Genomic DNA, 25,951 nt, shown 5'->3' with positions numbered 1-25,951 from the left:
CCAATGGTATTGACCAGACATATCGGCCTATATGAGGAGGGGTCACCCAATGGTTTACCTGCCTTCGGAATGAGTATTAGCTTTTGTACCTTCCATTGCTCGGGGAATTCTCCTTCCCTAAGGCATGCCGTGAAAACTTGGGCAAACATACCTGGTGCTGTCCTGGCGGCTACCTTCAGGGCAATGTTAGGGATTCCATCCGGTCCTGGAGTCTTTTTTTCAATCAATCTTTTTGCTGCGTCTAGAACCTCCTCATTTACCACTATCGGAACTTCGTCGGGATTTAACTGTACTGCAGGCAGACTTGTACCATTCAGATCCACTGGGAATAGAGTGTTCACTATATTCTGCAACAACTCTGGGCAAGTAATCGGTGGGGAACGCTCGCCTTTTACTGATGACATCACCGACCTATATGCGCCACCCCATGGGTCAGAATCAGCTTCAGCACACATCCGCTTGAAATGTTCGGATTTGCTCCTTGCGATAGCTACTTGCAATTTTTTCCTCGCATTTTTATATTGCACGTGTAGCTCCTCGAACTCAGGTCGGTTTCTTCTGCGCTGGGAGCGTCTCCTAGCTTTGAGACACTTTTTCCGGCATTCCTCAATTTCAGAATTCCACCAAAAATTAGGATTTCGTCTTCGGAAAGTGCTACGTCGAGGCATAGCGGCATCGCATGCCCGCTTTTTCCACGACCTGTGAATCTTTGTTTTGTGCGCTTCCCGATAGCAATGTATCTTCCTGAAGTACCTCCTTGAACATTTCTGCGTCAAATTTCTTAGTTACCCAGCTCATCGTTATACGTTTCATCTGTCTGCTTAATTGCCAAAAGGCTTAAGATACTTTAGTACCTTTTTATTGAGGCTCAATCTATTTTCACTATTCTATCTATACTACTGATATCTTTTTGTATTACAGTCTAATATCGGTCCTTGACTCTCCACGTTGGAAATAATTTTACTTTTTATAACCGTCTTTCCCACACACTGGCGACTACACACCACATCGTTATTTCACCTGCCAAAGTGACATTCCACCACGCGTTTTTGCATATGGCTGTGTCCATGTAAACATAAATTTCCCGTTATGTATCTCATGAGAGCTGGTAAGACAGATTTCTCTGCTATTGTATGGATGTGCTTGGACGCTCCAGTGAGATTCCAATTTTCTCTAGCACTCACTTAGCTTACTATGGGAAATTTTCCTGTATCTTTTTCCCCTATCTGAATCTCTCTCTCGGCTTCAGTGTGTGCAAGCCATTTGTATCTGAATTCAGAACTAATGCGAGTGTATCTAGTCGCTGTTCGCAGGTCGTATAGTGCGGTTGGAGGGTCTGTGTCGGATTTCGTTATATTTTTGATTCGGTCAAATTTCCTCCGAGATTTCGTTGGACATAGATACATTTTTCGGGTTAAAGATAGGGTCCTCGTCGATTTGATGAAACAGACCCAGTTGCGACTGATGGAGTCTACCTGTAAGTGGGTCGTTACTAGAGGGTATACTCCTTGAATAATCCCGAATCGGCTTTGTTTGTGCAAGACCTGTTCCCAAAGGTAGACTCTCCACAACGCTGTAAACATCTGTCAAGCCTGATGTCTCTCGGTCCCGGTGCGTGAAAATGTCGTTTGGTCACTCGCGAAACGCGTTGAAAGGATAAAGACTATTCGGGGTGTATTTTCGTCCTTTTTGTTGCGGTCCATGGAATTTTGAAAAGTGTCTGTGCTTAGATGTGTGTGTTGACTTCGGCGCGAGGTTTAAATATTTTTAAGGATCAGAGAGCACGTGAATTATTCACGTGTTTGTGCGAGAGCGGAATGAGATTACCTGAGAGAGTATCTTTTATCTGAAACGCATGTATGAGAAGGACGGATATCAGATAGGAAACAAAAAAAATTCATTCTCTTTGGATAGTGCGGTAGCTTGACTTGTCAAGCGTAAGGTCGAGTGAGACAGCTTGTGCTGGAGAAGATGCGAGGGTGATACCAACAGCAAAGTGCTGGTATCCATCTATATTTGTAAAGATTCAGAGAGAAAGTGAAAAACAGGCGAAAATGGAGCCGCTTGTATTGAGATGAATTTCTTTCTTTGCTTCGGTGATTTTATAGTAAGTGGAAGGTTTGAAGGGTCGCGATTTTGGCAGTTGAATGAGCATTTTGGCGGTTCCTTTGCACGGATAATTCCTACTGGTGATTGAGTTCAGCGGCATGGATATGAGTCCCCGGTTAAAAATTTCAGTAGAGCATTGGCAGGCTAATAAGCCCTTTCAAAATTACATTAATTCCGGAATGTCCTCAATTGTAAAGGGCCCTCTCTTGTTCGAGTACTAAGGAGGCAACAGAGTATGGAAGAGAGGAGTTTATTGATCGCCATCTTCTTGCAGAGAGGCTGAGCGGAATGGGGGATGAGAAAAGATTTGTTTTTTTTTTTTCTGGCTATTGTAGAGAAACAATTAGTATTGTTCTAGGTTGATGTATATCCTTCTTGAGTTCTTCTGGAAACAGTTTAATTCTTCCCGTTCTTTTACAGAATGTTGTTGACACTTATGTTGGGGTTTAGGCGCCAGAATTTGCTTGTAATACTCAGAAATAATTTAATCTCGGGTGTATTCTATTTTGGTCGGCCTGTTGGCTTCCCCGCGCTACTTCCGACTCTGATATTTTTCTTGCTTCTCCATGTCTGTTATTCTTACAGTTGAAAAAGGACCCGGCTTTTGTTTGCGCAGACACCTTCTGTTCCGTTTCCACATTTCCAGTAAATTTTATTGGCAATGCAGTTTGGGTTTACTTCCTGATGTCAGCCAGGGAAGCTTAGTCCCATTCAGTTTTTTGTTGATACAGAGCCACAGGAGCGTTCTTCCGCGTTTCGGATGTTATTCCTCTTCCGCTCGTTTTGTTCGTTTCTCAGTGCAACGTTTTAATAGCTTTGGAATTCGTATTCCATCATTTCATCCCTATGGTTAGCAAGGCTTGAGTTTATTGAATTCTTCTATTTTAGACGTCGAGCAGAGAGAGAGAAGGATAACAGCGAATATTCCCCAGAAATTCAGCGGGATAAGTTGGGAGTTTGGCTATTTTTTCAACCTTCCGCACTGAGTTCGCCTATTACCATCACATGAAGTCACCCTAAAAAAACGGCTGGTTATTGTGAGCAGGGAAAAACAACCGGTCATAAAGAGCTCTTGAGGCGTTTTTAATGTACTCAATGAGTGTAGGTAATTCGCCCGAGGGATGTAAGGGGAGAGCCTACACGTGTGCTGTCTACCTGGAATAATGTGTTTTTCAACTTTGTCTGGACTCGAGTTCGTGTTGCATGCAAGTGCACAAGGGATCGGTCTACTGTCATCAAACAGGTCGGCTTGACCGTGCCCTGTCCAGACAGGTGTGTCGAACCTGGGTGATGAAGGTTTTGATTTATGTGTGCATTTCTCGTTTGAACTGTGGTTAACTTTGTTCGTGATCTGATAGGGTGGTTTTCCTAGACAGTATTGTAATTATTGAATAGAGTCCAGATTTTTTTTTAAAACGAGGGGCTCTTTCCATGAAACCTTGATGTGAACATTAAGAGTGTTTATTCTGATAGGGATTTTTTTTCTGAAGGATCTAAGGTTACTGGTTGTCATTGTGAATCATTCCACTCATTACCGATTTTCATTGTCGATTTGCACATAATTTGAGCTCTATAACTCCAAAAAAATCCCTGTTCATACCAGCCTTCAAAAGTGATCCACTTTTGTTTGCTCTTCAAACTGTCACAATCGGCGGAACTAGAGTTTTTTCAAACCAAACTGTCCTTCCTACTTTTGGTAATGCCAGTTTCGCTTTTAGAATGTTTCTCCTGTCGTCAACAAAATGATTTTCATGGTAAAAATCACGAAAAACAATTGTGAAGCTCAAAAAACCAAAGTGAAGTGAACTTGACGAAATAAAGGCCGTCAAATGTGAATAATGAAGTAAAAAAAAAAAAATTTTGTGTGCCAAATTTTGTGTAGAGTTGTAAGTGTAGTAATTTTGTCGCAGAAATAAATTAGTGGGCATTTTTTATGCCGAAAATTAATCAAGTATTCGTGCTAGTATATTGTAATATGATAAATAATCGCCAAATTTTCCCTAAAATTTTTCTACGTGTATTTTCTATAAATTAGAGCTCGTGCTAGTGTCTTCCAAAAAGTAGAAATCAAATATTTGATAATTGAAAATAATATTCTTGATAAATCTGCTTTTTTGTATTATCTGCAATCTATACTATATCCAATAAATAATGCGCGTAATAATTAATAAAATATCATAAAAGAGGAGAATTTTCCCAAATAATAATTAAAAAAAAATCAATTTATTATGTCGATGCGTAGCAATAACAACAACAATAGTAATCACAATAATAACCACAACAATAGCAATAGCACAAATACCTTTCATCCTCAACTACGTCAATATCATCTTCAACAACAAATTCAACAACACCAATATCATCAACAACAACAACAACACCAACAAGAATTGCTCAATAATATCCTTTTGAATCGCTACGGATTAAGTGGCTCTAAATCGCCTGCTTTGGGGCGAGTAGGAGTAATGAATACAAGTGATAGCGCTCAATTCCACCAGCAATCCCAGCAACAACAGTTCAATCAGCATCACCCAGAATCACCAATGAGTCCTGTAGACGATGCAGTGGACCAACAACAGCAACAGCAGCAAGTATGCCTAGTGGCCAAGATGCAAAAGTCAGTCACGATCACTGTTACTCCGCAACGGAGTAATTCTTTGGATTACTTGAATTTCGAGGAGAAACGACAGCTGATTGCATCGTCACTATCACTCTCGGATATATTGCATTGTGGACCAGCAGCTGCTGCAGCCGCCGCCAAGGAAGTTGCTGCATCAACTGTCATTGCTGGTATGTCATGTCACTTCTAACCTATCCCTAAATTGCTAGATTCACTAATCTTTAAAGGGTTGTTGAAGATACAGGGAACACGTGTCTGTGATTGAAATTTATATCCTCTCTCTGTAACCATATTGGGATCCTTTTTGCAATATTTCTCTCTAACCGGAGTGCTTTATGACCTTTACACCTACTTCATATACTGAAGTATCCTATATTCCCTAGGGGAAGGTTTTGTATTCAAGATACTGGCTTTTAATTATTAACCATAAGAATATGCATTACATCACTTAAGTCCTTGTATCCTTTTTAATAAGACAGAATCCTTGTATGGATTCGACGTACAAATTTCCGTGGTAGGCGTAAGGACATTCTACATCAGCTACGTTTTGGAGTAAGCAACGCTAATTGTAATATTTCCTGTCATGTCAAACATGTAACTAACCTGACAGAGGAAGCCGACTTTCGGAATTCGTCCTTTAGTCACTTCCTACACAATAAAAATATTTCTTCGAAGTCCTGATTATGGTTGGGACGGGGTCTACCTCCAACCTTTTTTACAAATAAAACAATTCTTTTCAAGATACCAGTTCAGACGATTCATTTATACGATGTTGTCCTTCAAGGACGATTGACCTTTCTTGAATTTCGTATCGTGCCAACATACTTAAGCATTTGACGGTTGATTCTGAAGAAATTAAAAGGTGATTCCTCCTTTATTATTGTCCTTAGTAATTAAGATTGTCTTTAATTTATTATTCCGTCAGATATGGTATCTTCAGAGCGCTGGAAAGTATCCTTGATATCATGTTAAATGCCAAAGAGCCACGTTCTGTGATAATCCATCTGATTAGGATTAGAAATCGGAAATTTAAGGTAAATGCAGGACGCTATTAACTTTCTTTGAAGTCGTAGATAAGCTTCCTTAGAATGCTCATACCTGCATCAGTTTGACGTTTATACATAAGGAAATCTGTTGAACTTTACCAGGCGTGAACATGAGGTAGCAAATACATCATAATGCAGGCCGCTAGTTAGCACCATATGTCAAACTATATAATTGACGTGTAAGGATGCTCATTTCCATTTTCATCCGGGAGGGTGAGAAGAAGAGAAGAATTAGACTGTACGCCGATAAGGTGATTTTTGCATACCAAGTTGGTTTTCGGATAGGAACATCTACAATTGGCCAGCTATTTATGGCCAAACAACCTTACCAGAATGACAATGTGCCACACAACAGAGCAGAGCAGAGGCAATAACGACTGACGACTAAAGGGGATGACGTGGCACCTCTACTGTTCAACCTGGGACTGGAGCAGGTTATACGCAAGTTACCTATAGACACAAAAAACATGCTGTTCTATAAACCCTGCCACATCGTGGGATATGCAAAGAAAATAATTACCATGGTGCGATCTTTCACAACAACAAAAGATATTTCTATAAACCTCGATAAAACAGCAAAAGAAGTTGGCCTATTGATCAACGAAAACAAGACGAAAATTATGAAGCAAACGAGAAAAATGACTCCCACTAGACAAAATATAACGATTGACGAGTACAACTTAGAAAACATAGATAACTTCATATACTTAGGTGTAGGTAGGTAGGTACTGATATCTCCCACCTTGCTGCTAGAAATCTCTCTGAGATCCCCAAAGACTGGTTTACCCAGTGTCCGTAACCTGACTCTAGCTAGAGCTGAGCAATCGCAGAGAAAATGCAGCTTCGGCAATGTGAATTGTAGGGTATGCGACCCTGGCTGCTTGGTCCTTATGAACCAGTTCCCGTCCAGACCGCCGTATTCTTCAAAGCATTTGCACTCGTATGACACAGGAATCCTCGTGATCGAGCTATTTATAAGCGGATCAAATCCTCCTTGACTTGGCACAGCTGGTAAACCTTCGCCATCTAAGGCCCTTGACAGTTGCCAGCGAGATACCGACTGTATCCGCCGAAGGACTGCCAAGTGCAGAGCCCTGCCTGACAAATCTGTGTGTTCCTAAGCCCAGGAACCCAGAGAAGGTGACCTTGAGCGTGCCGCCCAGACGGTTGAATGCGTCGCTGCACTGCCCCACCAGCCTGTAGGATATCGTCACTGAGTACAAGGCCTTGATGGCAACTTGGCTGTCGGTCAGAATGGCTATGGTACACTTGGGACTCGGATCATGCTCCAGCCATCGACAGACTTCCAGTATCGCCAGTACTTCCGCTTGGATTACACTGGGGAAACCTAGGAGATCATATGACTTGGATATACTGTGTGTATACGAGAAAACTTCCGCGCCCTTCGCTGTCCAGCATCCGGACTCACGTAGTTTGACGGCGCTAATAATGGACGGAAACATCCCTGACACTAAAATCGGCAAGTCGTCGGCATACGTCACCACCTTCACCCCGCTGCAGTCCAATATTCGTAAAATTTCGTCCTTCACTATTAACCAGAGCACCGGAGAGATGGCACCACCCTGGGACGTGCCTCTGTTTACAGCTCTGGTCAAGTGATTGCCTCCCAGATCCGACTGTATTATCCTGGTACTTAGCATGGATGTAATCCAATGCGTAAGATACCCCTCCAACCCAATACTGGTCAAGGCTTCCTTGATGGCGTTGGTACTAACGTTGTTGAAAGCTCCCTCTATATCCAAGAAGGTAGCTAGGGTATACTACTTGTACTGCAGTGACCGCTCTACCGTGCCAATTACCTCGTGGAGAGCGGTTTCTGGGGAATTTTCCTTGGAGGTAGGCATGTTGGGCCTTAGAGAAAGGTGTTCTCTCCATAATCGCGCTTAAGTGGATGTGCAGGACGCGGTCTAGGGTCTTCAGCATGAAATAGGTGAAAGTGATTGGTCGAAAGTTCTTCGCAAAGTCATGGCCGTGCCCGCCCGCTTTCGTTATGAAAACCACTTGTGCGCGGCTCCAGGACTGTGGTACGTATCCTAAAGAAATACAGCTCTGGTAAATATCAACAAGTCGCGGCACAACCCTTTCCTGCTGCATCTGTATCATGACTGGCATTATGCCATCTGGACCCGGAGCCGGAGTTTATAGCGCAGCCGATCTTATCCTTGATAATTACCGATTTCAAAGAATCGCACGTGGCCGCAAACCTTCCAAGCAGGCGGTCTTAATGGCCGGCTTGTACTTCTTCAGGCAGTTCTTGTATGGCTGCCAATATTAATGCCTGTAACAGATGTTGAAGATTTCCCTGATCAGCTTCCTGACGCTGGAGAGATCTCCATTCCACCACGGTGGCAGTGTCTTCTTGCTGTACTTAGTAGGGCCCGAGACTTTGAAGGCGGTACCGAATGCCTTCTTTAGAGCCCCGACTTTTGATTCTAGTTCGTCTGTCGTGCCAATTTTACCAATTTGTGCACCGGAGAGTTTGTTCTTAATTACGTGACCAAACTTTCTCCAGTCGATCCTCCTGGGGTCTCTGGAGGGTTTGGAAACCTTAGCGGCGAGATGTAAACTAAAAAGTATCCGACTGTGTTCTGAGAAGGATCTCTGGTCAGACACTCTCCAGTTCTCCACCCTAAGAATCCCATTGTCGGTTATTAGAATGATATCAAGGGCCTCCTTCCAACCGTCACAGTTCTCCGAGCTGGCAAAATGGAAGGTTGGTGTACTACCCCTATTACACACCGATTAGTTTGAAGTAATAACAAAATCAAAGAATGACTTACTTCTCTCGTTGATTTCCGAGCTGCCCCAAAGCGTATGCTTTGCATTGGCGTCGCAGCCTATCAACAGGTTGGCTCCTTTTGTTGCTATCGTGCTCGTCAAATGTTGTAGGGGAACTGATCGGTCGTGAGTCATGTAAGTCGAAGAAATATACACGTTCTCTGCCCCAGCCTGCTCCAATTTGACCATAACTAGGTCGCTGGAACTCAGATCCACACACAGAAAAGGATGCAAATTCTTCCTCGCGAGGATACAGCTCTAGGGCTGTCCTGATCAGCGCCTCCTATGCTGGGGAATAAATTAAAATATTTGCTTTGGAGTCCTTTGATGGCTCGGTCGCTTTCGATCCAAGGTTCCTGTATTAGTGCGATGTCGATGTCTTCCTCTAGGAAGACTGCAGAGTGCTGCAGCTTTATTTGGATTACCCTCAGTATGATCTGCTTGTGTGGGGGGTTCGTCGGATCGTCGATCCTCATCTTCTCCAACAGCTAGTTGATAGCGTCGATTGGATCCAGGTCGTCGTCCGGTTTTGCAGAGCGGAACACTTTCACTTTGGCACTTTATATGTAGTCGACCTTTTCCAGGCACTCTACGTTTATACGGATCAGAAAAGTTTGGTTGTTTGTCTGAGGTTCCTCCTCCTTGATAACAACCCAGTCGTCCATGGGAATCCTAGGGGTTTGAAGGCGCAGGGATTGGACGAGCTTGTCCTTATTCATGCAGATCTTCGACAACCAGATGCGAGCGACCAGTCTACTGGGAATCTCATCATAAGGGATGGCTTTGAGCTTTACGCCCTCCCAGGCGTCGCTGATCTTAGCGGCGCACGAACTGGAAAATTCCTTGGAGAATTGGTCGTCGCAATCTATAACGTGGAACCCACGGACCACCTGAGAGGAATCAAAGCAGGGGGATGATCCTATGTTTGTCTATGACGTCCAGAAGATGCTCAACAACCATCTCCGGCAGCCTGGCCTCAACACTGGTTCACAACTCCGACGCTAGTTTGCAGCTAGCGGAATTGCCATCCGCCAGCGCCACACGTAAGTGACTCCAGATCACGTCACTAAAGGGCTTCGCAGTTCGTGGCTCATTGGATGGCGTTTGCTGCTTGCTTTTTTCGAGATGTTGTTTAGCATCCGAACACTTGCCCACTCTGCTCCGTTTGTGATCTTGTTCGACCTCGTCTTGAGATTGATTGCGCTTGAAAGCGGAAAGCTTCGGCTTCTGCTCGTCTGCCAGGCGTTTGCTGTTGTATTCCTTAACAATCGCCTGGTATTTAGCGAGGTTTTTTTTTTCATCCCACTTGTCGACAGTAGCGGCGTCCTTATTCTTACCATATTGCTGACAATATGAGTGGCCTTCTAGTACTGGCTCTTAAGCAGAAGACCAGTGGACCTTCCCTTCCTAGCCGGTTTCCGGTGACCTAAGTTCTTGTTGGTCTTTACTTTTGAGGGATATCTCGATGTTGAGGGTTTCTGGTTAGGAGTATTATGTCTGGTACTCGCTACACTCAGCTTGGCGGTAGTAGATTCCAGGCTGAAAGCCGCCTCGCTCCTGGAGGTCCCTATGGTTGGTTTCAGCGCAGCGGTGCTACGACTGGCATCGAGTGTGCTGCTCTCGACGGCTACTGTCTTTTGGCTGGATGCCAGCAGCTCGTCCTCCAATGGTGTGCCTGACATCACCATCTCTTCTGCTATGGTCATACAAATAAGATACTGGACGTCATAATTAACGAGAAAAATTGACATCCGAGTGAAATATTAAAATTCTATTCATGAAGAATCTCATCAAATGATTTATTTAAATCGCTTTCTAAAAAATAGAGACCAATCGAATTTTTAAATGTGTGACACGGAACTGTCAGGCACTCATCGCCCCTCACATCTTCTTCTTGTTCAGCCTTTGTCCCGTTCACAAGCGGGGTCGGCTCATCGTGATCGGTTTCGCCATTTTATTTTATCAAATGTCTGATCTGGATGTAATTGCGAGGCTTTTCAATCCCCATCCAGCATATCAACCCACCGTTGTTTCGGTTGGCCTTTTGGTCGCTTACCATCGAATTCGATATTCAGACCAATCTTGGCAAGTGAATTCTCGTAAGCGCTAATTACGTAACTATACAATCGAAGACGCCTCTCTCGCAGTTTTTCCGCGATAAGTTCAACCCTTTCTCGATCGTACATATCCTCTTTTCGAATGTGAGTCCTTGAGGGTTTTACATGGGTACCTGTCGTGGAGACTTAATCCCACGGTCTTCTTAAGACACGGTTGATTTTGTGACCACAATCAGAGCCCCGCTGTGACAAGCAACAACGGTACCAGTCTATACCAAGTGCATGGCTCAGCATTCATACTGGTGGATGCAAGGCCTATCTAAATCTCTACCGAACTAAGTACCACAATCCCCATGAAGTTCCCACTAGGGGGCCAACCGCAAAAACCGAACTGTACTCACATACAACAGGAATTCTCCCGAAGTCTGTGAGTCCAGGGGCTATCCCGGTTCCCATGGTACCAGTATACCCCTGGTAAGGTTTCGTGACCAATTGCCACTTCAGATGAGTCGCCGTGCAGACTCGGGTCTGATCGCCCCAATTAGGCCTTTGGAGCATTCGCCTAATGCATCACGGCCGGCAAACCAACTATGGTCTCCCGATGCCACCACTATGGAGATTCTCCTGGGCCATTTGGTTTTGGTTTGGTCGACAGGGTTACCGCCCCGCCTTCCCCACCGCCACCTCTGAGCACCTCATTTTGGATGTAATCAATACGTGTCGCGCCACTAGTCCATCATAGCACCTTCGTCTCCGTTACCGCAAGACACCGTTCATTGTCTTTTATAGTCGGCAAACACTCAGAACTATAGAGAGCGACAGGACAGACGACATTGCGGTAAATTTTAGATTTGAGACGTTCATTGATACGTCGATCACAAAGAATATCAGTTGTGGGACGTCACTTCATCCAGGTTGCACTAATTCGTGAAACATTTTCATACCGCAGTTCGCCATTGGCTGATAGCATTGACCCGAGGTTTTTAAATCGCTCAGTTCTGGGCGGGTCACTACCGCCAACAGAACTGAGCGATTTAAATATCTCGAGTCAATTCTATTCGTCAATGGAGTACTGGGTTATGTTCCTCATATAGGGAAACACGAAACCGTTTATACCTGAACCGTCAAACTTCCGTTTCCCGACTTATTTGTTTTTTTTTTAAATTGAGTCCATGTTGTGGTCCCACGAGCAGTCCGGGAAAAATGTCCACCCTGACTAGCAAAGCCACCAGGGTAAGGGTCTTATTTGAAACTAAAGATGCTCAAGTTGTTTAGAGTTCGCATACTAAAGACCAAGTTCTCCATTGACGTATGCTGTTCCACCTCGGCGTATGCTGTGCCACCTTGCATCGGCTCATCTCCCCGCCAGATCCACCTGCCCTTAATACATGACCAGCAGACAAGCAGATCCTCGTTAGTTGAATGGGCCTAACTCCAGCCCGGCCCGTCCGAAAACGGTTTCCAGCGGCCACCGCAAGGAGGTTCGGGTTTCGTGTGAGGATTTGCCGAATATTGCAACCTTAAGCTGAAGCATAATTAGACCGGGACATAATTTTTTTAATAATAGTCAGATTGCCTTCAAACTTTCCAGAATTACGTCCTACACTATTGTCTATGCTGATGTCAAATTTTGTACTCCTGTGATGAACTTAAGGAGGCTTTCCAGTAAATTTCTAAAACATGGTAATATACTATTGTTAACTTTATTTTTGCAGATATTTTTTTTTCTTTTTTTTTTTAATGGATGGAGGTGGAAATCTTAGAAAGACGCTGCTGCGCCAGGTTGCAGCAGTGTGTGGGATTCGCACCCACTAAAACCACCCCCACTCTTCCGCCCCTCCCCGCGGGACCACCGTGAAGTATTACTTCGCGGGGGAGGCTCTGGTTCGTTATACCAGCTCGTCCATGTCACGTCTCCGTCGCGCCGCCTTCCGAGCTCGATCCAACTCCAGGAATTTTGTCTGCACCACGGCTACTGCCTCATTTACCGCTATCCAGTTTTCCTCCGACTTCAGCATCTCTTCCACCAGGTTGGAGGGCTCAATGTCCGCCCCTAAGATGCTGTTCAACCTCCTTGTCTGCTGCAGACATCTGGGACAATGGAACATAACGTCCTCCGGGTCCTCGGGTGTAGCACCGCATTCAGAACAGTTGGGAGACTCGTCCAACTCGAAGCGATGCAAGTACTTTCTATAGCCACCGTGTCCCGTAAGGAACTGTGTCAGGTGGTAATTCAATTCTCCGTGCTTTCGGTTGACCCATTTCTCGATACACGGTATCAATGTATGGGTCCACCTGCCCTTGTCGGAGTTATCCCATCGTTGTTACCAGTTGCCACACAACTCTCTCCTGATGGCTTTTCGGAAATCCGCATTCACCTCAGCTGGATTTGCCTTCCGTTTTTCGTAGAGCCAGTGTGCCTCGCCCGCTAGAAGAACTATAGAGATCATTCTGGCGATGACACACACTGCCTCCGTCGACGCCGTCCTAAATGCGCTGCGCACCCTTAGCGCAATTAGCCGGTATGCCGAACTTATCTTCCGTCGGTTGACAGCGTGGTTCAACGCTCCCGCCCAGACAGGGGCCGCGTATAGCAGGATCGACCTCACCACTCCCGCGATGAGTAGCCTGCGACTATACTTCGGCCCTCCCACGTTAGGCATCATCCTTGCAAGGGATGAGTTGACATTTGCTGCCTTCTCTCGCGCATAATCCAAATGTCCCTTGAAACTCAACTTGGCATCGATCATCACCCCTAGGTATTTAACAACCGATTTTGAGACGACCTCACGATTACCAACCTGGATGGTAACCGTGTTGTTCTTCCTACGGTTGGTAATGAGAACCGCCTCCGTCTTTTCGACCGCCAGGTCCAGCTTGGCCATTCGTAACCATGACTTGATGGTATGAATGGCTTCATTTGCATAAAGCTCCACGTCCTCGGGATGCTTTGCAATTGCAACTACCGCCAAGTTGTCCGCAAAATCAATCAGCGTTGTCTCCTCCGGCACGCGAAGGCCAAGCACTCCTTCGTACATTATGTTCCACAGCAGCGGTCCCAATACAGAACCTTGAGGCACACCTGCTGTCACAATGTACTCCTTCGGCCCGTCGCCCGTCTCGTACCAGAGAAGTCTGTCCGAAAAGTAACTCTCGATGAGCCGAGCCAAGTAGCTAGGAACACCCAGTTTGGCCAAAGCGCCCTTAATCCAGCCCCAGTTGGCTGAGTTAAAAGCATTTTTGACGTCCAGCGTCACCAGAGCACAGCATTTGCCCATGGCCATTGCATTTCGAGCCAATTCCACGACCTTTGCTACTGCATCGACCGTAGAACGGGCTCGCCGAAACCCATATTGCCGCTCTGAGACAGAGACAAATAGGGCAATATGAAGAGGGCACGTCGGGTGGTTTTCGGGACTTCTTCCGCCATGCACGATTCGAATGTGCTTGCGAACCACCTTGGTCTGGCCTTGACCGCCACCGTTCGGAATTCCGTCCAATCCCGGAGCCTTGCTGTCCCCAATATGTCTGCAGATTTCTCAAAGTTCCTCTTCGGTAACATCAGGGATCGAGAAGACGTCCTGCTGAGCTTTTTGTAGATATGGGAATAGGATGTACTTTGAGGCCTATATTTGGCTAGGTTCTGAGAACGAGACATGTTTCACATTTTATGTCCCCTATATTTCACCCAATAGCAGAAAGTTCGGAAAGTACTATTCGAGCTCTTTCATCTGATACCCCACATGACTATGTTCTGTGAAAAAAATGTACACCCTCCCCCCTTTAGCATGTATGGGAAGCCCATGCTATAACGTCCCTCACTCACTTCAAGAACTTCCCACAAATCCAATCAACTTCCCTATCTTTGATTCAGAACAAATCCGTAATCCGTTGTGGTCATTTCACACTTTCTCATAACATATCTAACGCGGCTGCGAAACAGATATCGTAATTCGATACTTGGCTGGCCACAAGATATTGCCTGGAGTGCATGGAACTTCTCCAGCCAATATCTGGTGTCTTATATAACCGTCTTACGGCCGCTGGTGTTTGTTTCTCGAGTGCTGGTGTCAGTTTTAATTACTTGCACATTGACTGCACTTGATTAATTTCAATTGAAAAATTCAGCGAATGTATCTATGCATTTCTTTATTAATAGCAGTGCGGCTGAACCCGCGGACATGGCTTATTTTTTGCGCGTCCGGCCGGCCATTGGCAGATGAATCATTTTATGTAAATAACTTTTAAGTTGCCACGGCTAATAACGACTGCGAACCAGCCAGCCGGGGAATTGCTGGTGTTATTGTTGAGGCCATATTCGAATCAATTCCAATGAGATGAAGTGCAATTGCAAGCGAATATATTGCCAACTGTAGTTTGAAAATTCTTCACTAAATGATTCAATTGCTAACTGAGATCATGATCGTATCATTCATTTCGCGGAATTTGTGTCATATGTTAATGAGATCGGCCGATCTGGAGAGATTTTATATTGAATGATTTGCATAGAATTTAAATGATTGAATACTGATGATTTACTGATTTAAATGATAGCGGAAAAAAATTAGCGCATTCGAACAAAAAAGATAAGAGGAAGCCAAAAATAGTCTCACGACAAATCCCGTTTAAAGTTGGGCTAACACAGGCTAGCCATTTTGACGGAAGCACTTCTTAAAGTTTCCAAGCAGCAGCTCAAGTCTTCCATAGCATCTTTTTTTCAACCCCAGGATTACTATCCAAGTGCAAACTTTACATCAAAGAACGAGTACAATCCACAAGAACAAAAGTTCATCGCTTCACCCGAAGATGGTACTGCACTTGAATGACAAAAAAAACTGTTCCCTTCGTGCTACTCATCACAGGATCATTCACCGGTGCTCGCCTTGCATTGTGTCTCAAGAGGAGATACCTCCCTTGAAAAAAGCAATAGGAATAAGATACAATTGGATACTTACATGAAATCGAACTTCAAGGAGACAGGAGGAGAAAGGGACGATGACCTTCTCGGTAGGAAGATGCACGGAAATAAAGGAAAACCCTGGCATATGACATACGCTACTGTCGTTGTTCTTTGTCAAGGGAGCTCGAAGAAAAATTCAATAAAACTTAGGGAGACGAAAAGCATGGACAGGTGTATGGAGAGTATCTCTAATTGTCTGAGATCTTAAGTTTCTTTTAAAGTTTCTTTTATGATGTGCATGCTATATGCCTGGTTGGCTGCAGTCAACCGAAGCGGTCGTTCGGGAGTCTGATTGTGGAGCTGCGGCAACTTTCCCATTTTCAAATGTGCTGGAGAAGATGCTGGTTTTGCAAAATACTTCTTAGAGATAAAGTGATAGATAATGTAAAATCTGAAGGGAAGTGACTCGGAATGGGGTATTTGAAGGGTTTCCGCAGCCTCATTGGCTTTGAGTTTGATAAAGGTTGGAACGAAATCATTTGGTAAAGGAGAAGGTGGGTTATTGTTAAGGTTTTGTGTAAAACAAAACCTTATTAAAATCGGTTTAGTTTAGTTTACTTTACCGCGGGGAGCCGCAGTTCCGAGCACTCAGGCCATTGTTAGGCCTATTGTACTATCCCCGTAAATTGCCTATTCACTGGCTTCCCATCTACGGTGTTCGCAGGCTCTAGCGAATCTGAAAACAATCTCCAGAGGCAGAGAGTGTGCAGATTCTTCATTGAAGAAAACCTTGCCAAGGTGTCTTCGTCTGAGATCTGATGATGCCGGGCAGCTGCATAAAAAGTGCAGGGCCGTCTCCTCCTCCTCCTCCTCACATTGGCTGCACATAGCCGAAACCACTACCCCAATCTTTTCCATATGGTAGTTTAAGGAGCAGTGTCCTGTCAAAAGCTTTACTAGGGTTTTCATGTCCCACTTCTTAAGGGACAACAAAAATGCCGCTCTAGTGGCCCTAGGCTCTTTCACAAGGATTTTCGCTTGCCGGCAAGAGTCCTAATTTCTCCACTCGGTTGCGTGAATCTTTGCAATTTCACCCTTCAGAGTAGACTTGACAGTAGATGGTCGGATTCCAAGAGCTGGTTCTGGCCCCACCATTGTGGATCCAGAGCCTCGGCGAGCCAGTCTGTCAGTCTCCTCATTACCAGGAATGTTTCGTTCAGTCGGCCAAGTTTCAGCAGCACCTGATGACAACTCCATACCAACTGGCTTGATATGTTGTTGCCATTTAGTGCTGATAATGCCGCCCGACTGTCGGAACAGATTCGGATGGTGCCCCCTCCATTTTTGTCGCAGACATTCTTCTGCTGCCAATGAAATGGCATATATCTCCGCCTGGAATATGGTTGCGATCATTTTTCCGAGGGGTCGGACCAGTTCTATAATCGTATTCTCCGAGAACACCCCTGCGCCCGATCCATCCTCCATGACTGACTTGTCGGTGAAGATTATCAGGTCTGTAATCTGAAAATACTCATGGCCACTTGTCGACCATTCTTCTCTCTCGGTGATTACGACAGTGTATGTCTTTTCAAAGACGAATCTGGAAACCATGTGATCGGTCGGCATCAGGGCTACCGGATATTTTTCAAGGAATTTCCAGATAGATGCATGACCGTGCGATTGGCCGCCTTTCCACGCTCCAATGGTGTCAAGCCTATATGCATCGTTGGCTGCTTTCCGTTTCACCTCCAAGTGAATGGGGGTAAATTTAGGATAGCTTCAAGTGCCGCAGTCGGCGTAGTACTCATTGCTCCAGTAATACTTAGGCAACCAAGTCTCTGATTCTGCGTTAACAGCTTCCTGCTGTTAGCAAAGTTCAGTCTTGGCCACCAGACGATGCATGCATACATCACAATGGGTTTTATTATGGATGTATACATCCAGTATATCCGTTTGGGTGAAGGTCTCCGGTCTTTGCTATCGCATTCCTACAGCACCAGAGCAATCTGCAGGATTTCTGATATTGTTCCTGGATATGATGGTTCCACGTTAACTTGGAGTCGAAATGTACTCCTAAGTATTTGACTGTTTGTATCAGCTGGATTTCCGCCCCTGCTAAGGTGGGTAGTGTATAGCTGCCCCACCTGACGTTCCTAGTGAACATAACTAGTCCAGTCTTCCTAGCATTCACTGTTAGTCCATTGCTGTGGATTTCATGCAGAGTTGCATTCAAACGGTCACATACTGTATCCGCAAACTTGCCGGTAATTATTACGGCTAGGTCGTCCGCAAATGCTTGCGCGAAAGCTTTTTTGTCCTCCAGGAGCGACAGCAGGGTATCCATTACCAAGAGCCATAACAGTGGAGAGAGAACCCCTCTCCGTGGACAGCCCCTGAGACATCCTGCTTCAATAGACTTCTGGCCGGCCGATATGTGGATTTTTCTCCACTCTAGCATGTGAAGGATCCAACTGATTAGCAGCGGTTCGATTCCATGCTGTCTTGCCGCATCATCAAATCAGTTTACTGTCTTTCTGTCTTTTTTTTTTGACACTGGCCTGGACATGCAACCGTGTGAGATTCTTACCCACTAAAACCACCCCCGACTCCTCCAAGCCCCGTGGAACCCCCATAAGGAATGACATCATGGGTCAAATTCGTGGGATTCCTTTGGGCGATACCGGGTTCGAAAGGGGACGCGACCCACATTCCGGAAATGTATGAATTTTCAGGCTACGACTTCGGGAACGCGAGTTATTGCAGAAAAACGGCCGGTGAAGGGCCTCGTGAAAATCGAAGAAAGTTGAAAATTTTCTCGACCCCGGGTCGTAAAAATGGTCAAAAATGCAAAATCGTCGAATTCCTTTGCGAGATACCGCGTTCGAAAGGGGACGGGGCCTAGATTCAGAAAATGAAAGAATTTTCTGGCAAGTACTCGGGAACGCGAGTTATCGAAGAAAATCAGCCAGTGAAGAGCCCTGTGAACATCGAAGAAAATTGAAAATTTTCACGACCCCTGGGTCGTAAAAACGGCCAAAAGCAAATTCGTCGGATTTGCGTGGGAATACCGCATTCGGAAAGGGACGCCGTCCAGATTTAGGAAACGAAAGAATTTTCAGGCTACGACGTCGGAAACGCGAGTTATTGCAGAAAACTGGCCGGGGGCCCACTCCCAAAGGCCTCCGGTACTCGGATTCCACGTCTTCCATAGTGGTTTTATATTCTGGGTATCCTCTCCACACCTATTTTAGTCCGCGCACCAGAGATGAACACATACTAGCCCATGAACAGTCAGAAAACATATATTTATACATCAATAGGTATTCCTTAATTCGCCAGCTCAGGGTCGCGCCTGATGGGAGATCAGCCTACTCCGCACAGGTCTGTAGTATGTCTCTCTGTCTGTCCGTCACACGCATTTTTCTCCGAGTCGGTTGTAGCGATTCATATCAATTTTGGTAGAAAGGTGGCAGCTGTGAACGCTCACGCATACAGTGAGTTAGATAATTTTACATTGAATTTAAGGAGGGTCCCCACACATGCAAAAGGGGGGTGTCCATTTTTTTTCACCAAATGTAGTCATGTCAGGTCTCAAATGAAAGGACGCGATTAGTATTTTTCGAAGCCGGTCTTAATTTTGACATTTGTTGGAAAGGTGGGAAGTGCGAGGGGTCAAAGTGATCTTCCCTTTAACGGACCCATTCTCAGAAAATACCCAACCGAAAAAAGTACATAGGTTTTATGCTAGAAACCAAAGTCTTCTATTCCAATAGTCCTTTGACTGCCACCCAGAATGTACCCTTGTTTGTTGTCTTCGAGACTAATAGGACGGTCTAGTCTTCCTTTCTTTCCCTACCTTCTTTTGGTGCTGTCCCATTCGTATCTATCTTGGCTTTAGGAAAACGGTTTTCTTATGGTGCCGCCTGTTTTCCGATCTTGTCCGTATTCTTTTTTTTTGAGCCTAGGTGGATGAAATCTCCTGCAATTGTGTCTCCTTCTTTTCGCTTTTCACCCATTTCATTCTGCCATGGACTATCAGCGGTCACGCGCTTAGGTGTTCGCAGCAGAAAGTGCGGTTGCTTCTGCCTTTTGTGGATCTCTTGTTGCACATGCTTCCATCCCCAGCTGTAGGCATCGTTTTTGACGCTTGTGCTGAGTTTTTTTTCCCGGAGAAAGGTTGCAAACCGCATACGCTTCACAGCTGCCACGCAAGTTCTGATAATTTTTTTCTCTTCGACTCAGAAACTCACTCGGCTTATGTTCAACGCCATCTGCCCAGTTTTCGCCTTTTATTCTGGGTTTCTTTCTGTTTTGCGGGTGGGGGCTTAAAAGTACACTTGAAGCCCAGTTTTCGTCTTTTACTTTGGATTTCTTTCTGCCTTGTGAGTGGGGGCTTAAAAATATAATCAAAGTCTTCTCTGCTTGTCGTAAAAAGTGATTAAAAGAGATAGAAATTGTGTGGGCTAAACAACCTTCAAATTCCCAGAGTTTACTGGTACCGAATCGTCAACGACGCATTAGATATGGACTGATCTCACGGTTATCGAAAACAGACCATGATTGGATTCTGGAATATGCGCATGCTCTCCGGAGACCTGCATCCGATAGTTATCCCTTGTTTTCTCCTCTTAACCTAAGCTTGGTCCTCTACAACACTCCACCGAAGAAACTATCCACAACCTCCTTGTTGGATCTATTTAATTTCAGCCCCAGATTTCCTTCCTGTGATCACCCGAGTCCGTAGATTTTGGATGCACCTTATCTATCATCATCTATATCTCGTTCAGCACTATTCCTGAATGTCTCTCAGTTATTTGACGAGGTTCGACATCCGAATCTGACTAATAAAATCCAAAAAAAACAATACCGGCAGTTTTTTTATGGTGCGTTAGTTGAGCTGGTTGAGTTTTTGTCTCTCGATCTCATGCCTTGAGTTCGAATCTAACTTGCCATATGGCCATGTGGATGCTTGTCTTTGACCTCGTGTATAGTACTGATTCTAACTCGCAGATTTTAGGAGTTGTTGCTCCCTGTTTTGAAGTTTTAATTGAAGATTTAACTTCGATCTTAATTTATTTGGATAGAGAAAGATATGGCATTCAGATCTAGCTGTATTTGGAGATTTGAAGAAAGATCCTTAAAAACCCAAAACTAGTCCTTCCGGTCTTTCCCAAGGAGTATCCTTAAAAGTTAGGATAGGGAGGGTTCGTTATTATTTTTCAATACTGGATATAACCCGGGTTGGTGTGGTAACATAGATTCAGATATTGACATCATTGCTCCTAACGCAAAGAAGGTAATTTAGTCTTTGACAGTTTCTGATTTATGATTCGCCATTCCTTAATTGGGTGTCCTATTGATGTGAAGATTTCATTTACTTGTTTATTTTCGAGTTGACAAAATAAATTGGATGAACAATTACTGTGAGAATACAATTACCCCCAAATGACACGCAAAATCGATAGTCATTGTCTTTTTCGGAGCGATAAAGGCATGTGAGCCCCAATAAACACAAGTAATGTCACAAAAAAGAACCCCCAACCCTTTCTTCCATCACAACATGCATCAGTCACTGATAATAGCTATGCGTCCGTAAACAACCCTTTGGACCTGGTGGTATTTTTGGCGTGGGGGCTACGTTGATTAAGCATGTAAATGCCCCTATCAAAGCGGACTATCTACTTGGAGGGAGTGAGTGCTAAAAATAGAAATTGGATGGACACGATTCTACTGAAATTAGCTCCAAAATCAGAATTTAGTATTGACATCAATTTTGTTTTTCCTCGCAGGATGTTCGATATTTTCCGAAGAAAAACAAATTTTACTTTTTGAATTCAATTTGCTTCTAATTCGTTTGTTATTTTAATGAAAAATTTCGTTTGAGTAATTTCAAGAATCACGAAAGTAATGAAGAGATTTTTAAATTGCCGGCGTATTCGAGGTTATTCAAAAAGAAAAGCCAATATCTGAAGAGGAATGAAGGTCAATAATTCACTGGTTTGTTTATTTGTGATGTTGGATACGATTACGTTGATTGCGCCAAGGTTATCAGATTGAAACTAATCAGTTTTCACCATGGTGGTATCTTTTATCGCTCTCCTTGACGTTTTTTGAAGGGTCCCCAAAACCTTTATCTATGGCATCTTCAAATATTTTAACCACTGCACCACCACGTAATTCACATAGTAACACTTTTAATTATCTGATAATTACCCGGAAGTGGGACCTGATTCCAAGATCAATTTATTACCTGCATTTAGCTTAAAAATGCAACAAGCGTGCATCTTTCGAATTACCGTACTCAGTCCAACGTGCTTCAGATAGGAAACATTACTTTTTCGTGTTCGCTAAAGAGTACATGGGACTCCATCGCTCATACGCAAAGATTACCGTCGAGAAATAATAGAACGAAAACAATTACAAGAAAGTAACGCATAATAACTATGTAGAAAGATAAAAGATGGAAAGATAAACTGAATAATGAAAAATGAAATCTAGGCAACTTCCAATCAATCTTGATCTTAACAATGAGAAAGTTTCTTGCTCCCAACATGGTTGATGCAAATGGACGCATTTTACGCACTTTTACTGGTTGTATAGGTCGCGGTTATCTCAACTAGTGAGGCCAGATAGATAGATTTGTTGCTATTGCAACGCAGGTTACACTGTACGATTGGCTTGGGTAGAATGCAATTTATGGGCCGTTGCAGGGACGCAATTTCCAATTTATATGCAATTGCAGGGCAATTGACGAGATTGTGAACTGCCAAGTTCAGATTCGTCCTAGCGAAATTAGGCCACTCTGTTGAAAAATCTATATTGGCTTCAGGGAGCAAGCCATAAATCGGGACAGTGCCGAGGATAGGAGTCGAAATTGATTTCTGTGGGAGCCATCGATTACCGGAAAGAGTTTAGATGATTCTTTTGTTTCACTGACACTGATTGACAGTGGTTACTATCCAGGAAGCTTCTTTAAAGCCCAAGGACAAAGTTCAATTCTCGTGAAAGGAGCTGATTGCTGTTGTGTCAAAATATAATGCATATTTCAACCGTCGGCCCTGATATTTCTATGGAACTGATGGACTATTTCATGTACTCGCATTTTTCTTGCAAAATTCGTTCACGTTCGATTTAAGGGAAGTGGACCTGAAGTTGGACGGTTTATAGTAACCTATTTTTATGCACCCTTGCAATTTTTCAGGAAGGCTACAGGGCAAAATTCGACTTCAACAGCCAGAATTGGGGATATATTTTTTAATGACCAATCTGATGGGTTTCCACTGAAGAAACAAGCATTGGCAGGTGCGCTTACGTAAACTTCCAAAGAAACTATCGAAGGCAGAACATTGCTTTCCCAAGTGAACCAGATCACCAAGAAGAACCTTGAAATCACTGTAATAATACCACAAACCACTGCGGGCCAAATTACCACGTGCAAAAGTTAGGGATACCTGTGTGGAAATTTTGCAGGAGGACCAATGAAAACCCACACATATTCTGGAACAATATCCGGCGCTTGTCCCAAAGTATCTAGAAGTAGGAAGTATCCTCAATCAGCCATAGGACTAGTTATGATAGGCCCGGACGATCCTACCTACTTAAAAATATATAGAGGCTTTGGTGGTGTCGGCTCGCGGTAATTAATGAGAAAATTCTTCTAGAACCCCTGCAACATTGACAACTTTTGCAAAATGGTGTATTTCTGAATGGTTTGAACGAGAGTGCCTGAAAGACTCAGGACACCTAAGGAAACAAACCCATAAGGGATTTAGATGCAATAGCTGTAGCTGTAGTGGGAACTACAACCAACCTCTCTGGATGACAAATTTCCTTGATTCCCCGAGTCACTCACTCATAGTTCACCTTCTTCTCCACGTGTTCCTGCTCAATGTTGCTATTACGAGGGATAGCAAAATTAGTAATATACTTGGAGCCATTTGTCTTGTCAACTAGCAGAACGTCAGATTTGTTGTGTGGAATATTGCAAAGAGTTAAAACTTGTTGGGTCCGATGCATGCCGTAAGCAGAAGTATCGAGTATTCCTTGCGGTTCATATCGAGAAACCGGACATATTTCCGTGATCAGCGCATGTATGAACACCTCACAGAGAGCATGTATCCAAAGCGGCCCTGGCGCCAGAAATGAGATGGTCCACCGATGAACCACACTTTCTGCAGTGGTCGTTCTCCACTTACTCTTTCCTTATGACCTTTTCATAAGCCCGGTTGGCGAACACACCGTCCTCAACGGAAAAATCCCTCCGTCTTGATACACATCTGCCAAATATTTACGTTGCATTTGCTTCGACTTTTACCCATCAATTCGGTTTTCGTCAAGAGTGAAGGATTAAAAGATCAAATCTTTAAACTGCCTTACAAACAGCTGCACGTAAGGGGAGACTCATCTGCCCCTTGCTGTAAAAATGAGCGCGTAGTAAGTCGACTTGCCAGTTATATTCTGCCGCAACGTGAATCACACCCCTGCATCGGATATCATGAGCCAGGTTCATCCGTTCCACTCCTGAATTTCCACCGATGGATGTTTTGCAGATCGGCCTTCATCCACGGCAATATTTCGAATGAGTATGTCAGTGAAGGGATAGCAAACACATTTAGTGCGCTTATTTTATTTTACCCCGATTGAAGTGCTCTAGACGTCGTGGTGATTCAAATTACTAACTCGAATATGGGCTCCTTGCAGAATTCCTAGATACTTGTATTTTGTGTTGTCTGACTGGATCATAATTTGGATGTGGAGACCTACATACAGCTCATGATAACCTTCGGGATCTGCTTGGATTCGGCACTTGTCTACACCAAATTACATACAAATATAACGACTTGTCTACTAAGCGCATCAGACTTCTTAGATGGTTATCAGAAGCAGCATGCCAGTTGATGTTATCTAAGTATATTAAATATGTCGGTACGAAAGTAGCTTGTAGGCCTTATCTGATTACCATGGATTCAATGACATACAAAACCAAAGAAGACTTCATGAATCTCCTTGGAAATTACCTCTCCGTAAGCGGATGAGGCTGCCAAGTCAGACAGCCTTATGCTCCTTGGACAGAATGTTGTTGGCGTTGAGGTGGGCATTGACCCTTCTAATAATGGACGTGTTGAATCCGTAGAGGGTTGGCAAGCAAATGATCAGCCTTGTCTCTGCAGGGTCCTGCACCATGCTTTTTTTAGCGGCAAGGTAGGTAATCCGCACAGTGAGGAATGGTAGGAAGTCCTCCAGTCGACTAACAACATGTTTATTGCAACAGAAATTCTACACCCGATCCAGGTCAGGCCCGCTCCTGCCCTTCGAACTGCTCATGGCGCGTCGAACTTCTTTTTCAGTAACATTCCTAAATTTCATGTTCGGAATTGCGGCATCACGGTTGTCCAATCCACTAAACATGCTCGACAGGTAGCCCCCCAAAAGCAGATCCTCTGGTCGTAATGGGATGAAGAGAAATTGTTAATCCATCGACCCCTATATTTTCCTACGATCAGGAATACAGAGGAGGATGACTTTGAACGTGTTGCCCAAATTACTCTCAACTTGTCTCTTTACTGTCCCAAGAGCGTACTCCAGGCTTGTCACTGAGTATAAGACCAGAATGACAGCATTAGCATGACTATGTTACGCTTGGGGCTCGAATCATACCCCAACATATACTGGCGCATTCTGGTTGAGCGTAAGATTCGGCTTTACTGTGCGCATCCAAATGCACTTCCGCTTCAACTCTAACGCCAACTGTGTCCTAACCATACAACACATCACCGGTCTTGTATTCTGCCGCGTTTTAGCGTCTACAACACCGAAAAGGTGATTGGCTGATAACCCTCTGCAAACCAGAGAAGAAGCCTTTTATGGTATCTGGCAATGTGTGGTGTGGGTTCGAAGATGTATATCCGCAGAAGTTATTTATAGTCCAGTTGATTTTATGCTAAGTGATTACCGATCCAATGTTCTCAAATGACTGCATAACTTTCAAACGCTATTTTGATCGACAGTCCTCCTCGCCAGCGGGGGAGGGAGTTCGGACAAACAGCGCCAGGGCCTCGCCAGAAGGTTTCATCCAGTAACCTTCCAACTTTTTAAGAAAGGATGAGTTCCTATCTTCCTTAACCAAAACCTTATTGGGTCTCGTTGGATCGCTAATTTTTTCGATGTTCTGACTCGAAAGACGAGCGTTTCCTGGCAGTTCTGGTGGTCGATTTATACCTCTTCTGGCAGTCCTTGTATGGCTCCCAATATGTATGCCTGTAGCATCTCCTTGGTCAACTCCCTGAGATTGGGCAGGTATTCGTTCCACGGCGATGACAATGTTTTATTGCTGTATTTTCCCGGGCACGGAACTCTAAACGTGATTTCGAATGTCTTCTATCAAGCCCCGACCTTTGACTGTAGTTCCTCTATCGAGCGG

General features: G+C 44.3%; 1 protein-coding gene across 11 annotated transcripts in view; it reads left to right on the top strand.

Annotated features, from left to right (window-relative positions):
* The window catches only part of LOC119648998 (phosphatase and actin regulator 3-like), a 650,924-nt gene that overhangs the window by 49,282 nt on the left and 575,691 nt on the right, over nucleotides 1-25,951 (top strand). For 8 of the 11 annotated variants that reach the window (XM_038050936.1, XM_038050938.1, XM_038050939.1 and 5 more), the window contains exons 1-2: nucleotides 1,316-2,107; nucleotides 3,828-4,899. The exons of 1 other annotated variant lie outside the window; for it this stretch is intronic. In XM_038050936.1, the coding sequence (XP_037906864.1) occupies nucleotides 4,338-4,899 (562 nt within the window). In that variant the 5' untranslated portion in view covers nucleotides 1,316-2,107; nucleotides 3,828-4,337. Of the gene's footprint in view, nucleotides 1-1,315; nucleotides 2,108-2,836; nucleotides 2,959-3,815; nucleotides 4,900-25,951 lie in introns of those variants that run through there. 2 more of the 11 variants (XM_038050930.1, XM_038050932.1) reach the window with 2 other exon arrangements.

This window comes from Hermetia illucens, chromosome 2, assembly GCF_905115235.1.
Source record: "Hermetia illucens chromosome 2, iHerIll2.2.curated.20191125, whole genome shotgun sequence".
NCBI lineage: Eukaryota > Metazoa > Arthropoda > Insecta > Diptera > Stratiomyidae > Hermetia > Hermetia illucens.
Note: the sequence above shows the minus strand (reverse complement) of the source record. Positions and strands in the feature narration are given on the sequence as shown.